The sequence below is a fragment of the Moschus berezovskii genome, chromosome 4 (genome assembly GCF_049115385.1).
Source record: "Moschus berezovskii isolate FMDL1 chromosome 4, NW_MosBer_1.0, whole genome shotgun sequence".
Lineage (NCBI taxonomy): Eukaryota > Metazoa > Chordata > Mammalia > Artiodactyla > Moschidae > Moschus > Moschus berezovskii.
This window is the reverse complement of record NC_142463.1, coordinates 29,745,236-29,761,699: the sequence shown is the minus strand read 5'-3', so window position 1 is coordinate 29,761,699 and position 16,464 is coordinate 29,745,236. Positions and strand designations below refer to the sequence as shown.

General features: G+C 51.0%; 1 protein-coding gene across 4 annotated transcripts; it reads right to left on the bottom strand.

The window, feature by feature from the left end:
* Window positions 1-916: 916 nt before the first annotated feature.
* TMEM61 (transmembrane protein 61) lies at window positions 917-16,149 on the bottom strand. 4 transcript variants are annotated; one of them, XM_055403242.2, is made up of 5 exons: window positions 15,404-16,149; window positions 14,510-14,824; window positions 11,515-11,583; window positions 8,756-9,105; window positions 917-1,353 (listed from the first exon to the last, which is right to left on the bottom strand). In XM_055403242.2, exons 2-5 carry the CDS (start codon window positions 14,543-14,545, stop codon window positions 1,086-1,088), a joined length of 723 nt encoding a protein of 240 aa, XP_055259217.2. In that variant the 5' UTR covers window positions 14,546-14,824; window positions 15,404-16,149; the 3' UTR covers window positions 917-1,085. The 4 variants fall into 4 exon arrangements, with proteins under 4 accessions (XP_055259217.2, XP_055259218.2, XP_055259219.2 ...); XM_055403243.2 differs by lacking the exon at window positions 14,510-14,824 and having other exon boundaries at window positions 15,404-16,148; XM_055403244.2 differs by lacking the exon at window positions 11,515-11,583 and having other exon boundaries at window positions 15,404-16,147.
* Window positions 16,150-16,464: the final 315 nt, after the last annotated feature.

Sequence of the window (16,464 nt, the reverse complement as noted above, 5' to 3'; positions counted from 1 at the left end):
ATTTATTTACATGAAAAACTTTTATTCTCTGTGATTTTACCTCTCTTAGACTCAGTTTTCACATCTGTTAAATGGGGACACTACCTGTAGTAAAGAGCTTGAGGATGTGAAAGAAGCAGGGAGGGAGCCTGGCCTGATAAATGGAAAGCTCCTCAGGGAATGCTGTACCTACACAGCTGACTGAGCCCCAGGACTTTGAACTCCTGCTTGCGGAGTGACCCTTGGAAGGTTACTTAACCTGTCTGGGCTAGTTTTCTCATCTGTGAACGGGGTATGACATTCTGGAAGCAGACATTTCTATCATATCTGGAATATAAGAAGAGGTGTGGAGCTCTCTGTCACAGGAGGTCTAGGAGCAGAGGCACCTAGTGGAGGGGGGTTACCTGTACTAACAAAATCTAACAATCACTGCCTACTTAAGAGACGCTGTCACTGGGCTCAGAAGTCTGCATTTATTGTTTGCTACATTAGCCCTTAGCCTGCAGGTTTGGTGTGATCTCATAATGTCACCTGCTATCATCTCATTTAAAGCTCAAAAGTCAGCTCTCTAAGGTAGGGGCTGGTGCCTCTATAATTCCCATTTAACAGATGAGGAAACTGAGGCAGAGAAAGGTATAGTCACTCACCCAAAGCCACTCAGCTGGTACCTGTGGAACTCATGCACAGATGGTCTGAATTCAGAGTTCATGTTCTTTTGGTATAACCAAAACTCAATGCATTACTTTGGGCCAGTCCTGGCTCTGCCTCTAGGCCCCAATTTCCTCATCAGCACAAGAATATTTCCCATCTGACAGCCAACAGTAACTGCCATGGGAAAGTGCCATCTTGGGCATGCTGGGCCCCATGGACTGCAGCCCCACCAACATCACAAGGGGCAGTAGAACCACCCAGCTTGGCCCAGGAAGTCCACAGAATCAAGAGAGATAATAAAATGGATTTATTTTCAGCCATTTGTTACACAGCAATAGGAAAAACAAAACAGCATTCAGCAGTATTTGTTGACTGCCTGTGTGTACTGGGCACTGGACCAGACACTTACAAGAAGCCCATCATTGGTCTCCAGCTTCCAGGCCTGCTAGAAGACTTTAACTTCCACCATCTGTAATCTGAACAGGGCCCTCAAGCGAGCATGCAGCCCCAGGTGCTGTCTCTCTAGAGATGCCACCAGCAGCGAAGATGAGGCTCTCATAGCTGGGTGGAGGCAAGGGGGGCTGGGCCCCAGGCAGGGCATCCCCCGAGGCACTGCGCTCCAGATCTTCCTCCACAGGGGACTCAGGTGGTGTCGAGGGTCCCCCAGCCAGTGGGCAGCACACAGCCTCCTCATAAGTGGGGACGGGAACCACCTTCGGGGTCCTAGAGGGACAGAAGAGAGGCTATCAACCAGGGTGGGGTAAAACCCGATGGCACACAGGGAGAGGGGGAGGGAGGCTACGGGCGTCCCTGGGCCCCACAAACACAGCTGCAGCTTGACAGCCGCCAGCCCTGCCCGCCTCAGCTCCTGACTCTGCTCTCCCTCCCGTGTGGTCAGTTCTCCGTTCAGTTCGTTCCCCACCCGGGCTCTCCCCACCCTCTGTCTCCTCAACTCTCTCTGCAGGGAAAGTCCTTCCCACCTCCTTCACAGCTTCCCTGCTTCCCTGTCAGTTCCCACTTGTCCTTGGAGTCTCCTCTGGGGAGCTCTGCGACCTCCCCTCGCCAAGCTCCCACTCCCTGCTCTGGGGCCCCACAGGACTCTCCCCTTTGTCACTGCGTTGACCCCACCTGGTGGTCCCCTAGGGCAGGGACTGACTTTAAGTGTCCAGGGGTTGATGCTGGGGGATGTTTGTTGAAAAACTAAATAATGATCCACAGGGAGAAAGACTTCCATCTTACTGTAATCTCCCTTACAAGGTCTGGAGTTGCAGCTGCTCAGGGCAAGATGCGAGACCTCAATTCCCCTGCCCATCTGAATGCTTGAGGCCCTGATATGACAAGTCTGCTAAGTGACTACCTCTGCTTGCATACCTCCAGAGACAGAGAGCTCACTATCTACCCAGTCAACCATATCTATCTCTGAGCAGCTTGGCTTTCTTGTGACTTTCCCCCACCGCCCCTAGATGAACCACCCTGGAGGGACTTGAGATCCCTCCAGGTTCTTCTGACCAGGCTCGGCCCTCTAGATTCCAAGAATAGGTCACTTGCATCCCAGTCACACCAAAGCTGATGGAAATGAGGTTGACCCTCTGTCCTCTCAGGGACCTGGAGAATCACCTGTGGGGAGTCAGTGCTCCTTCCCTTCCCAGGACCTTGGGGGTAGGGATGTCACTGATCCTACGTCTGGGCTGCGCTTTGGGAAGACATTGCCACGTACAGGGGCTGACAGGTGATTCTGGAGGTCCCTTCCCATCCTAAGCGTCTCTCGGGTTGATTAGGAGTCACAGGGTTGGCCGGCTCAGCTCCCTGCTCAGCCACATTCTTGGTGGGAGGTCGTGGGTCAGTATTTAGTTCAGTTCAGTTTAGTCACTCAGTCGTGTCTGACTCTTTGCGACCCCATGAATCACAGCACGCCAGGCCTCCCTGTCCATCACCAACTCCCGGAGTTCACTCAAACTCATGTCCATCAAGTCGGTGATGCCATCCAGCCATCTCATCCTCTGTCATCCCCTTCTCCTCCTGCCCCCTATCCCTTCCAGCATCAGGGTCTTTTCCAATGAGTCAACTCGTCGCATGAGGTGGCCAAAGTATTGGAGCTTCAGCTTCAGCATCAGTCCTTCCAATGAACACCCAGGATTGATCTCCTTTAGAATGGACTGCTTGGATCTCCTTGCAGTCCAAGGGACTCTCAAGAGTCTTCTCCAGCACCACAGTTCAAAAGCATCAATTCTTCGGTGATCAGCTTTCTTCACAGTCCAACTCTCACATCCATACATCACCACGGGAAAAACCATAGCCTTGACTAGATAGACCTTGGTTTGCAAAGTAATATCTCTGCTTTTTAATATGCTATCTAGGTTGGTCATAACTTTAGGGAAATTAAATGAATAGTCTTGTTTAGGCTTCAGACACAAAGCAGAGCATGCCTCTGACCTTGCTTCTAACCTGCCTGGACATGGCCCTGACTGTGAGTGACTGTCTGCTGTGAGTGCAAGACTTGCAGCACCACAGATAAGATGTGGGAGAGATCCTGAGATCGTTGAGCCGCTAGAGGGGGCCTGGCCAACCAAGCCCCAGGCTTAACGACATTCCAAGTTTTACAAAACAAAATAAACAGCATTAACACGAAGCCAGAGCTGCAATTTGGTCACAGATTGATGATGATATCAGTTTGATTATAAATGGGAACCCCAAACTGCAGTCTTTGAAGTCTCACCCACAGAGCCAACGCGCTGCCTGGCCCTTTCCCAATTGGGACTCTAGATGTGCTGTGTGTGACACGGGACTTCCCAGCGCTGTTCAAGTCTGGATGTTCGTCAAAACCCAATTTGGTGATGTAGTCTCTGGTCTATTTCTCTTTTCTTTTAATGTTCAGTTCAGTTCAGTCCATCACCAACTCCTGGAGTTCACTCAAACTCATGTCCACAGAGTCGATGCCATCCAGCCATCTCATTCTCTGTTGTCCCCTTCTCCTCCCGCCCCCAACCTTTCCCAGCATCAGAGTCTTTTCCAGTGAGTCAACTCGTCGCATGAGGTGGCCAAAGTATTGGAGTTTCAGCTTTAGCATCAGTCCTTCCAGTGAACACCCAGGATTGATCTCCTTTAGAATGGACTGCTTGGATCTCCTTGCAGTCCAAGGGACTCTCAAGAGTCTTCTCCAGCACCACAGTTCAAAAGCATCAATTCTTCGGTGATCAGCTTTCTTCACAGTCCAACTCTCACATCCATACATCACCACGGGAAAAACCATAGCCTTGACTAGATAGACCTTGGTTTGCAAAGTAATATCTCTGCTTTTTAATATGCTATCTAGGTTGGTCATAACTTTAGGGAAATTAAATGAATAGTCTTGTTTAGGCTTCAGACACAAAGCAGAGCATGCCTCTGACCTTGCTTCTAACCTGCCTGGACATGGCCCTGACTGTGAGTGACTGTCTGCTGTGAGTGCAAGACTTGCAGCACCACAGATAAGATGTGGGAGAGATCCTGAGATCGTTGAGCCGCTAGAGGGGGCCTGGCCAACCAAGCCCCAGGCTTAACGACATTCCAAGTTTTACAAAACAAAATAAACAGCATTAACACGAAGCCAGAGCTGCAATTTGGTCACAGATTGATGATGATATCAGTTTGATTATAAATGGGAACCCCAAACTGCAGTCTTTGAAGTCTCACCCACAGAGCCAACGCGCTGCCTGGCCCTTTCCCAATTGGGACTCTAGATGTGCTGTGTGTGACACGGGACTTCCCAGCGCTGTTCAAGTCTGGATGTTCGTCAAAACCCAATTTGGTGATGTAGTCTCTGGTCTATTTCTCTTTTCTTTTAATGTTCAGTTCAGTTCAGTCCATCACCAACTCCCGGAGTTCACTCAAACTCATGTCCACAGAGTCGATGATGCCATCCAGCCATCTCATTCTCTGTTGTCCCCTTCTCCTCCCGCCCCCAACCTTTCCCAGCATCAGAGTCTTTTCCAGTGAGTCAACTCGTCGCATGAGGTGGCCAAAGTATTGGAGTTTCAGCTTTAGCATCAGTCCTTCCAGTGAACACCCAGGATTGATCTCCTTTAGAATGTTAGTATGTTGAAAATAAGTTAGACAATTCTCTAATAAATATCTGTATTATTTATTTGTATATAACGAGTGGCTTATTTTGTTAACAAATCCTTTGAACCTGAGATGAAAGTGAAAACTTTTGCAAACAGTCCGTAACTCTATTAACCTGAGCCCCAGTTTCCCCATCTGTAAACGGGGACGATACGGGCACCGACCTCACAGGACCATATGAAGATTAAATGAGGTAATACGGGGCACTTCAGCCAAGGAAGCTGATAAGGGGTCCCACCCGCGTCTGACTCACAGTGTCATTCGAAGTGAGGGCAAACAAAGAATATTGCTCCTGGAGGCAGGCAAGCTGGGTTCAATTGCTATGTGACCTAGGCTATGTTCATACCCAATCCGAGCCTCTTCTCATCCGTAAAATGAGGATAACAATTTCTATTTTATAGATTCAGGGATAGGGAAAATGCTTTGACAACACTCGGGAAAATATGGGTGATTAGGCTCCCAGAAGCCCGCATCTCCGCCCTGCTCGCCTCCTAGCCATGCCCCAGCCACTCCCTACTCCTCCAAGCCCAGGAGACACGAGGCAGGCTCTGGGTACCCCTGGCACTGCTTCAGCAGGCAACAGCTGGCAGGGCAGGGCACAGCTGCCAGGTGAGACCAGCCCACAGCAGGAAGTTTGCTTAGAGGGTAGAGGTGCAGTAGCCCTCACACCATCTCACCTAGCCAGCTGGACCCACCCAGCCCCAGGTCATCACAGTCATGGTCCTGAAAGCTGGAAACTTGGGAAACATGAAGCCCAAAGCAAGGGGACCACATCACACATTTGAGGGGCAGACCCACTCATGGCGTATTCTGTACGTGGCTCCCTGCAGCTGGGTGGGGCGGGCAGGCCGCTGTGGTCCCCGTGCTTAGGAAGCTTCACTGAGCCTGGTGGCAATAGGAGATCTGAGCCTAGCACCAGCTTCTCCACCATTCCGCTGAGTCAGACAAACATAGTAGGGAAAGGGGAAAGAGACCAGGGGTGAAGTACTGCTTGCCCTACACTCAAGCTCTCTAACCTATTTCACATTCGTGACAAGCCTGCTCAGTCATCGCACAGGTAAGCTAGGGCCGCACATCAGCTAAGCGGTAAAGCCCCAGCCAATGCCAACCATCACACCTCCCCACCTGATCCTTAATCTCTCCATACCTCAGCTTTTTCATCTGTAAAATGGACCTTACATTGCCTTTTAAGCTGCTGCTGCTGCTGCTGCTGCTAAGTCACCTCAGTCATGTCTGACTCTGTGTGACCCCATAGACGGAAGCCCACCAGGCTCCCCCGTCCCTGGGATTCTCCAGGCAAGAACACTGGAGTGGGTTGCCATTTCCTTCTCCAATGTGTGAAAGTGAAAAGTGAAAGTGAAGTCGCTCAGTCGTGTCCAACTTGTAGCGACCCCACGGACTGCAGCCTACCAGGCTCCCCCATCCATGGGATTTTCTAGGCAAGAGTACTGGAGTGGCTTGCCATTGCCTTCTCCGGCCTTTTAAGCAGTGAGGCTTAAATCAGTGGGCATGAAAGTACATCATCAAATGAAAGCAAAGGAAGAGGATTGAGTTTTACAGTAAATACACCTCCCCATCTATCATCTCATTTGAGCCTACCAGCAATCCTAGGGAAAATTCCAGGACTGACGGGAAAAACTAGATATGGCTCAGAGAGTCTAAGTAACAGGCTCAAGAACACACAGCTTAGGAAAGAGTAGACACTGACAGCCTTATGTCTGACTAGACCCATGCTTTTTTCTGCTATTCTCCCTGTGGTTGGGAGTGGGGGATCCCAGAGGCCTTCCACCCAGACACTTCATGTAGGGCTGAAATTTCATACGGGAGCCCCTGAGAGAGGGGTTTTGTCTATTTTGTCTCCTGCTTCATTGTCAGCGCCCTGCAGAATTAGGTACTCAGTAAATGTTGGTGAAATGCATGAAAGAATAAGCAGATGTATAAATGAGGACACTGAGGCCCCAAGAGGGAAACGGGCCCACCCAAGTCATCAGCCTAGATGGCCTTTGTCTCTAACCTGGAGTTACCCACAGAGAGCAAGGCGCCTGGAGGCAGGGACAGCTACGTGACCTTCCCATGGGGCCCAGATGCTGGGCTTTCAGTAGGAGGGCCAGAGCGGCTCAGCTCCAGGGACAAGAAAGAACCATTAGCAGAAGAAGCCTCACCAACATGAAGCTACCCCAGCTCTGAGTCTAAGACATGGTCTCTGAACTTGATGGACCACAAGTACCCTGCAGTGGGTGAGCTCCTCCCTGGCTCAGCTGGGAAAGAAGGCTGAGTTCCCCCACCTGACATGCAGCTGTGGCCCAGACCCTGTTGGGTCAACACAATTGTGTGTATTGACAATACCCACTCTCTGTGCTCAGGTCAGGCTGGGCGGGGAAGGACAGGTACCCTGAGGCATGATCTGGTTCCAACCAATAACTCACTGTGTGACCAGGTAGGTCACTGGTCTCTCTGAGACCCAGGTTTCTCATCTGAGAAGTGAAGAGGCCCCAAGGCCCTGCCCTTCCCTCTAAAGTCAAGCCAAGGCCTGACCACTGGACTAAGCGACTTCCATTGAACAGTCTATTGTCTGTGACCTCAGGGAGTCACAGGCCAGTAGCAAGGACTAATCTGTTACCTTCTTTAACTCAGGATGCATTTTCCTCTCTAACTCAGGGAAGAAGAGTGCCCAGGTCCCAGGCCAACTTGTGGATATCTGGTTTAACCCTTACTGTATGCAAATCCAGTGGTTACAGAGTAGTGTAGGGGAACACACACCTCACAGCCAGCAGGCTCTGCCACTTTTTAGCTGTATAACCCTCACCCTCTTTTTCTGTAAATAGTAATTTTTACCTTGCAGGTGGGCTGGACTGGGGAAGGTACATGCAGTCCCCTAATATATGCAGGCACAGCAGACACTTGATGAAAAAGTACATAATAAGAGCATGTAAGATACATGCGTTCTCAACAGGGCAAAAATTGGTTCTGGGAATCTTGCTGATACTGTGTTTATGTATAAAGCACAGATATACATGCAGACCAAATATACAGTATATCTGTGGTATTAACATTCCATGAGGGAGGATTAAGGGGAAAAAAAGGCCTAAACAGTCTCCTAGGAGGGAGGGATTTAAAACACATGAGAAATATTATGTAAATGTGAGATTTTTTCTCCATTCCCTGCCTCATTCCTGGGCTTTTGCCCATGCTCCTCCACCTGCTGAAGATACCTCTCTCCACCTTATCCACTTGAGGAAAAGTTGACATCTGTGGTGCACCTACCGCGTGCCAGGCTCTGGGCCGAGTTCTTCACATACATCATCTCAGGTAAGTACTATGAGCTGACTCATTGGAAAAGACCCTGATGCTGGGAAAGATAGAGGGCAGGAGGAGAAGGGGGAGCCAGAGGATAAGGTGTTTGGATGGCATGGCATCACTGACTCAATGGACATGAGTCTGAAAAAACTCCAGGAGATCGTGAAGGACAGGGAAGCCTGGTGTGCTGCACTCCATGGGGTCGCAAAGAGTCAGACAGGACTTAGTGACTCAACAATAGCATGCAACTACTATACAGACATTTGCTACATTTGTCATTCTTATGTCTCCTTTTTTATTTCTGATGAGATGTTGAGGTTTAGTGGGGTTGCATAATCTCCTGAAGTCCCATAGCTAGTTAGTGACAGAACCAGGAGAGGATACCTATGGGTCTGACTCCTGTGGGTAAGTTCTTAACCCCTATACTACTCTGCCCAATACCATGCTAATCTCTACTGCCACTTCCTCCAGGAAGCCTTCCTGGATTTTTCCATGTCCCACAGGACCACGTCTGCCCTCCATCACAGCTTTAACTACTCTGATTTGTCAAAGCCTGCCTCTGTCAAGGGACTTAAACACTTCCAGGAGTGCTGATCAACCTCCAGGACCCCAAAGCGTAGGTAAAGCCTAGACCAGAGGAGAAACCCCATGGGAGTTTGTTGAGTAAATGCCTGATGGTGTGACTGGGCCCTGCCTGTGGCCCCCATTCCCCACAGCTGCACCTGACCTGCAGCTCTCCTTCTCTGAGGACTCCACAGTGAGGTAGTACAGGTCCCTGGAGAGGTGGTATGGGTCCCATCGAGGCAGCTTCTGGGTGCTGGCCTTGACCGACCACAGCAGGCCGAAGAGCAGCAGCAGGCCACCTGCACCGCAGCAGAAGAAGCTGACCGACCTGAGCAGGGCCCCGGGGGCCTCAGGCTCAGGGCACCCAGTGGGTGGGGCCGACGGGCTGGGCAGGGGGCCTGCGTCTCCTTCACTCCACCAGGCGAAGCAGAGGGTCCCAACCACTAGGACCACCGTGCCGCTGACCATCGTGCAATAGCGTAGGGTGGAGGCCACGCGGGCCCTGTCACAAGTCTGGACAGAAAAGGAGAGAAAAGAAGAAACGAGCCCTGTGAGAGGCCTGCTGGGTACCAGCCGTGGGTTTCAGTCCTGCCTGAGACCACCGTGCAATCTTGGAGGGGTCGTTTGGCTCCTCTGTCTGTGCCTCTGTTTCCTCATCTGTGGAATGGAGGTGATGCTCCCAACCCTCCAGGGCTGCTCTGAAGGCCACAGATCATTGTCCCAAGGTCCTGGCACCACACCTGGGACCTGGCAGGACTCAGTAAGTGCGGCTATTTCCTGCCCAGCCTTCCCCCAGGACTCAGAGGCCCCATCTGCTTGGTGGGTATGAGATTCCTCTCTGTGTCTCCTGCAGGCTGGGAGGGAGAAGACTGAACGCTGTGGGGTCCACCAGGCCTGCCAGGAGAGGGGCTTGCTAAACAGGGGCTATGCGTTGTCTCACTTCACCCAGGCCACAGTCTCGAAAGGGTGATGCTCTTATCTCCATTTGATAGGCTTCCCAGGTGGCTCAGTTGGTAAAGAATTTGCCTGCGATGCAGGAGACCTGGGTTCGATCCCTGGGTTGGGAAGATTCCCTGGAGAAGGAAATAGCAAGCCATTCCAGTATTCTTGCCTGGAAGAGGAGCCTGGCGGGCTACAGTCCATGGGGTCACAAAAGAGCAGGATACAACTTAGTGCCTGAACAACAAGTACAACAAATCTCCATTTGACAGAGGAAGACACTGAAACCGGGGCAGGCACAGGCGCCAGTGGGGAAAGGGCATTGAGAAGCCCGGAGCTGAGACTCACCACACAAAGCAAAACTTCACGCAAAAAGATGTTTACTGCGGCCTTATTTTTAATGGTCATAATTTGGAAAGAGCCTAAATGTCCAACTATAGGGAAAAGGTGAATAAACCATGGCATAAAATCTAGATGGAATATTCATGACTGATTTTTTAAAAAAATCAAGCTCAGCACAGATATTTAACAACAGGGGGAAATTCTTATGATATCTGACTTTTTCCAACTTAGCTGCCAAATTAAGCACACTGTTATCTCAATGAGGAAAAACAAAATGCCCAGGGGGTGGAAAAAAACACCTGGGAGGAACCCTGGCTCCAGATTATACAGACAGGAAGGGATTTCTCCAAAACCAACATCCAGGTCATTGTACACGCTGTTCCCTCTCCCTGGTAACTTGCTATCATCAGTGTCCTCTCTACGCTCAGCTTGACTCTCACCCGAGAAGACCTCAAAGGGGACCCTTTAAACTCAGAGTCCCCTGGGCCTTCGTTGACCAAGCTGTTACCTGTCTGACTTCTCTTTGTGTCTTGTCCTCACCAGACAGCAAGCTCCCTGAGGGCAGGGTCTATGCCCACCTGGCTTACAGCTCTGTCCCCCAGTGCCGAGCACACAGTAGCTGCTCCACAAACGTGTGTTGAAGAAATTCTCCTGTTTCACCTTGTTGGGTGAAAAGCCCCTCTCCTAGCTGGGAGGGATTGGGAGAGGGGAGTGAATACAGGATGCCAGCTGCTGCAGCACCCAGCCTTGGAGTCTGTTTTTGGTCCCTACTCTGCAGTTCACCAGCCGTGTCCTGGGATAAGCCTCCCAACTGCTCCTGGCCTGTCTCCTCATCCATACAGAGGGCACGCTCTCCAGGAAAACTTACAGAGTCCCCCTCTGCTCTTCCACAAGTTGAGCCAGTGAAGGAGAGGGCTGGGGACCGCAGGAAGACTAATGGTCAGCCTTCTAAATGGGGCTTGCCCAGCCCAACAGGGTACATCTGAACGACGCCCTGCTGTGCAGCCATTCAAAGACACACTCTTCTGGAAGCTGAAGAACATGGCAAAGTGTTCAAGATCTAGTAGGTGAGACTTTAGATTTCAAAAGGGCATGTTTCCAGATGTGTTTTAAAACATCTGTATGCATATATATGGAATCTAGAAAAATGGTCCTGAAGAATTTATTTACAGGGCAACAATGGAGAAACAGACATAAGACAATAGACTTATGGACGTGGGGAGAGGGGAGGAGAGGGTGAGATGTGTGGAAAGAGTAACATGGAAACTTACCTCACCATATGTAAAATAGATAGCCAACAGGAATTTACTGTATGGCCCAGAAAACTCAAACAGGGGCTCTGTATCAACCTAGAGGGTGGGATGGGGAGGGAAAAGGGAGGGAGGTTCAAAAGGGAGGGGATATATGTATACCTGTGGCTGATTCATGTTGAGGTTTGACGGAAAACAGCAAAATTCTGTAAAGCAATTATCCTTCAATTAAAAAATAAATGTTTTAAAAAGTGTGTATGTGTGTGTATGTACACATGTGAGCGAGAAAGAGCAAATGTATACATGAATGAGGTGCTTGAGGAGTGGACCCCAATCTTTCTGAGCCTCCAGGCCACCAGAAGCATATAGAAACATGCCATTTGTAAATTACCTTTGGTTCTCTTCCTGTGAATCTGTCAAAAGGGCAAGTACCTCCTGTCTCCAGCTCAAGGCATTTTCTCTGGGGGAGAAAAAGAAACTCACTACACTCTCTCCAAAGTCAGCGAAGAGAGGCTGTCAGAAGGAAAAACTGGAAGAAAAAAAAAAACCCCAGCAAATCGGTAACAGTAATCCCTCACCTATATATTGGCACTTGACAGTTCCCCTTCACACCTGGCATTTCATCCGACCACAACTGAGGCAGATAGTCGGGGCATGGAAAGAAATTCTTGTTTTGCAAATGACTAGACTGAGTCCATCCTTACAGCAGATGACACCACCCTTATGGCAGAAAGTAAAGAAGAACTAAAGAGCCTCTTGATGAAAGTGAAAGAGGAGAGTGAAAAAGTTGGCTTAAAGCTCAACATTCAGAAAACTAAGATCATGGCATCTGGTCCCATCACTTCATGGCAAATAGATGGGGAAACAGTGGAAACAATGACAGACTTTATTTTGGGGGCCTCCAAAATCACTGCAGATGCTGATTGCAGCCATGAAATTAAACGACGCCTGCTCCTTGGAAGAAAAGCTATAACCAACCTAGACAGCATATTAAAAAACAGAGATATTGCTTTGCCTACAAAGGTCCATCTAGTCAAAGCTATGGTTTTTCCAGTAGTCACATGGATGTGAGAGTTGGACTATAAAGAAAGCTGAGAACTGAAGAATTGATGCTTTTGAACTGTGGTGTTGGAAAATACTCTTGAGAGCCCTTTGGACAGCAAGGAGATCCAACCAGTCGATCCTAAGAAAATCAGTCCTGAATATTCATTGGAAGGACTGATGCTGAAGCTGAAACTCCAATACTTAGGCCACCTGATGTGAAGGACTGACTCATTTGAAAAGACCCTGAGGCTGGGAAAGATTGAAGGTAGGAGGAGAAGGGGATGACAATGAGATGGTTGGATGGCATCAGTGACTCAATGGACATGAGTTTGAGCAGCCTCCCGGAGTTGGTGATGGACAGGGAGGCCTGGCGTGCTGCAGTCCACAGGGTCGCAAAGAGTCAGACACGACTGAGCACCTGAACTGAACTGAGTCCAGGAATGTCAGGGACTTTGCCAAAGCAGCATACAGCTTGTGTATCAACCCGTGCATCATAAGGTAACTTACGATGCTTTTAAATTTCTATAAAAGCAATAGTTCCTCATTGTGGAGGAGAGGAGAAAATCACATAAGAGAATAAAAATGCAAATATCATTAACGCTGCCCGCCAGAGATGAGCACGATTCACAGTGGATGCTTCCTTTTGGGTCCTCCTCCCTTGGCCTGCATACCTGATGAAGTGGCAGCAGGTATGTACTGGGCATTTACAGGGGCTGGGAACCACACCCAGCAATTGACATGTGTCCCCTATCTTAATCCTTGCAATGGCACTAGGTCCTGAAGACACTGGAGTTGCAAGGGTGACAGCTTGTCTGAGGTCAATGCCAAATCTGAACCCAGGTCTACTCTGATTCCCTGGTGGCTCAGATAGTAAAGAATCTGCCTGCAATACAGGATACCCGGGTTTGCTCCCTGGGCTGGGAAGATCCCCTGGAGAAGGGAATGGCTACTCACTATTATTCTCGCCTGGAGAATTCCATGGACAGAGAAGCCTGGTAGGCTACAATCCATGGGGTTGCAAAGAGTCAGACACAACTGAGCAACTAACACACACACACACACACTCAGTTCAGTTCAGTTCAGTCGCTCAGTCGTGTCCAACTCTTTGCAACCCTATGAATCATAGCAGGCCAGGCCTCCCTGTCCATCACCAACTCCCGGAGTTCACTCAAACTCATATCCATCAAGTTGGTGATGCCATCCAGCTATCTCATTCTCTGTCATCCCCTTCTCCTCCTACCCCCAATCCCTCCCAGCATCAGAGCCTTTTCCAGTGAGTTAACTCTTCGCATCAGGTGGCCAAAGTATTGGAGTTTCAACTTTAGCATCAGTCCTTCCAATGAACACCCAGGACTGATTTTAGAATGGACTGGCTGGATCTCCTTGCAGTCCAAGGGACTCTCAAGAGTTTTCTCCAGCACCACAGTTCAAAAGCATCAATTCTTCGGCGATCAGCTTTCTTCTCTAACTCAAATACCTGTTAGTGCACAGCTAGATAGATCTGTATTTTTCAGTATATAAAGCTGAGACCAGGCTGTAAATAGATGCATTTGTAAGTCTTTAGCTCAGGCAGTTCCCACTTTCTAAAATGCTCTGCCCTCCTTCCTGACTCTAATGCTTCCAGACCTCAGAGAAGCCCCTGGATCATGTTCTAGAAGCCTCTAGCATGTTCTCACTGGATGCCGTGTCATCTCCTTCTGTGTGAGTCACCCTCTCTCCGTGTGGACTCCCCCCTCCATGGGCAGGCAGAGCGCACAATGGCCACCCCTGGGCGGCTGATGCTGCCAGTGTCTGCTGGATGGAGGACAGCTCCATTGCGCGGTAGTTTTCATTATTTTCACACATCAGGGCTCTGATGGATTATCAGCAGGATGTCCTAACCCGAGATTCCCCTGGTCCATTTCAGAGAGACGGTTTTCAGGCAGTTTACTCACCCTTCACAGGAGTGCACCCTGGACCCTGACTGGGGGGAGGAAGGAAGGGGTCCCTGCCCAGTCCAGCCCCAGAGAAGTGCCATTCCCAATCCAGCACACAGGCTGCCAGGCTGGCCCCCTCCTTCCAGCTCCCTCCTATTCCAACCCATGCACCCAAGTTCCTGCCACCTGGGGAGCCCTCTGTCCCCACTCAGGGCCCTCATTTCACAGCCCCCTTTGAGACCCATGCCAAACACCACATCCTCACAGAAGTGTTTCTGCTGCCACCACCCCCACCTCCCACCAGCTAGAGTTATCACTCCCTCTGACTATCAGTTCAGTCGCTCAGTCGTGTCCGACTCTTTGCGATCTCAAAGCACGCCAGGCCTCCCTGTCCATCACCAACTCCCGGAGCTTGCTCAAACTCACGTCCATCGAGTCTGTGATGCCATCCAACCATCTCATCCTCTGTCATCCCCTTCTCTCCCACCTTCAATCTTTCCCAGCCTCAGGGTCTTTTCCAATGAGTCAGTTTTTCACATCAGGTGGCCAGAGTATTGGAGTTTCAGCTTCACCATCAGTCCTTCCAATGAATATTCAGGACTGATTTCCTTTAGGATGGACTGGCTTGATTTCCTTGCTCTCCAAGGGACTCTTCGAGTCTTCTCCAACACCACCATATAAAAGCATCAATTCTTCGGCATTCAGCTTTCTTTACGGAGCAACTGTCACATCCATACACAGCTATTGGAAAACCATAGTTTTGACTAGACGGACCTTTGTCAGTAAAGTACTGTCCCTTTGACTATGGCCACTCTGCTCTGTGACCTTGATCAGGCTGCTCAACATCTCTGAGCTCAAATTACTGCCTCCCGGGGAGGAGCAAGTTGTGAAGATGAAATGGGAGGCTGGCAAGCAGTGACACAGCTGGACAGGGGAGGAACCCTGCCTCTGACACTGGGTAAGTTGCCTAGATTCTCCATGCCTCAGTTTCCTCCTTTGTGAAATGGGCACAATAATATCCTATTGTCCCCGCCACCAACAAGAGAACTTTAGGTGCCAGTTTTCTGTAAAGAACTAAACCATCTGAACAAGAAGTGTTCTGAACTATCTTCACCGTAACCCTGGGGCAAACTGAGGCTCCAAGTGCCATGGCCCGAGGCCACCCAAGGAGTTACAACACAGTTAGGAGGAGACTTGGGTGTCGAGACTCTGTGCACTAAACCACTGAGGTCAAGGTGAAGGGAAGGGGACCAGGCGGGGTTGGCTTAGGAGGAGCCGAGCTGCTCCTGAAGACTGGGGGTTAAGGAAGTTTATACCCACCTTGGGCGCAGTCATCGCGCTGTAGGGTCAGGCGTGGTCCCGGCGCGGGGAGCACGACGAATCCACCGGGGGTGAAGACATGGTGGCTGTCGAGCCCGAGGGCAGCGCGAACCTGGGAAAGGCGGTCCCTCCGGCCTGCTAGGGCTGCCCTGGCGACCGTCCTCCAGCCCAGCTCTCCAGGCCCCCGCAGGAACGCTAACGTGCAGCGGCGGGTCTAGTCCAGGGGTCCCGTCCCGGGACCTCCCCCGCGCAGGGGCTCGGCCACCGGGTGGGGGCTTTGAGGGGCGCAAGGAGGCCTGCTTGGCTGCCGCCTCCGGCGATGACCAGCCCCGCCGCCCTCCGGGCTCGGCAGGCGGCTGCGGGGAACCTGCGCTTGGGCTCCGCCCGCGCCACCTCGCCTCGGATCCGCGTCCTCGCGGCCGGCAGCCGGACGGGCGGAGACTCCCGGGTGGAGCGGCTCGGGTGGCTCCAGGTGCCGCGCCCGACCTTAAAGGAACAGCGAGACGGCTGGCTGGGGTTGGGGTTTCCCAGCGCGAAGCGGGTCGGGGGAGCGGCAAGACCGCTCTTAACCGCTACCTCCCTGGACTGTCAGCCATCCGCGGCCCTCGGGGGCCATCCCGCCCCTACTGCCCCACGAAGCGGGCTTGGGAACGGGACACGAAACTCCTCCAAGAGCCATTGCGCTCAGTCTGAAAGGGCTGTGGCATCCTGAGCAAGCCACAGGTCCTTCGAACCCTCACATCCCCAGGAGATAAGCGTTCTCAGAAATAACTGCCTGCCTTTAAGCGCTTCCCCAGCCTCTCCAGGAATCAAGTCACTGCCCCAGCCGGTGAGAGGCCAGGAGAGTGGAGTTGGAGAACAAGGCCTCCCACCTACGGTGTGACCTAACTTCTGTGACTTATCCACTCCTGTATCAAAGGAGGGCTGGGACCCCACCCCACAGGTCTTCGGGTCTTCAGGTCACCCTTTCACAGGTGCAGGCTGGAGGCAGGTATTGTGGACAAGTGATTCAGGAGCCTGGAGGAAGGGTCCGCATGGGTGAAGCGTGTGTGTGAAAACTT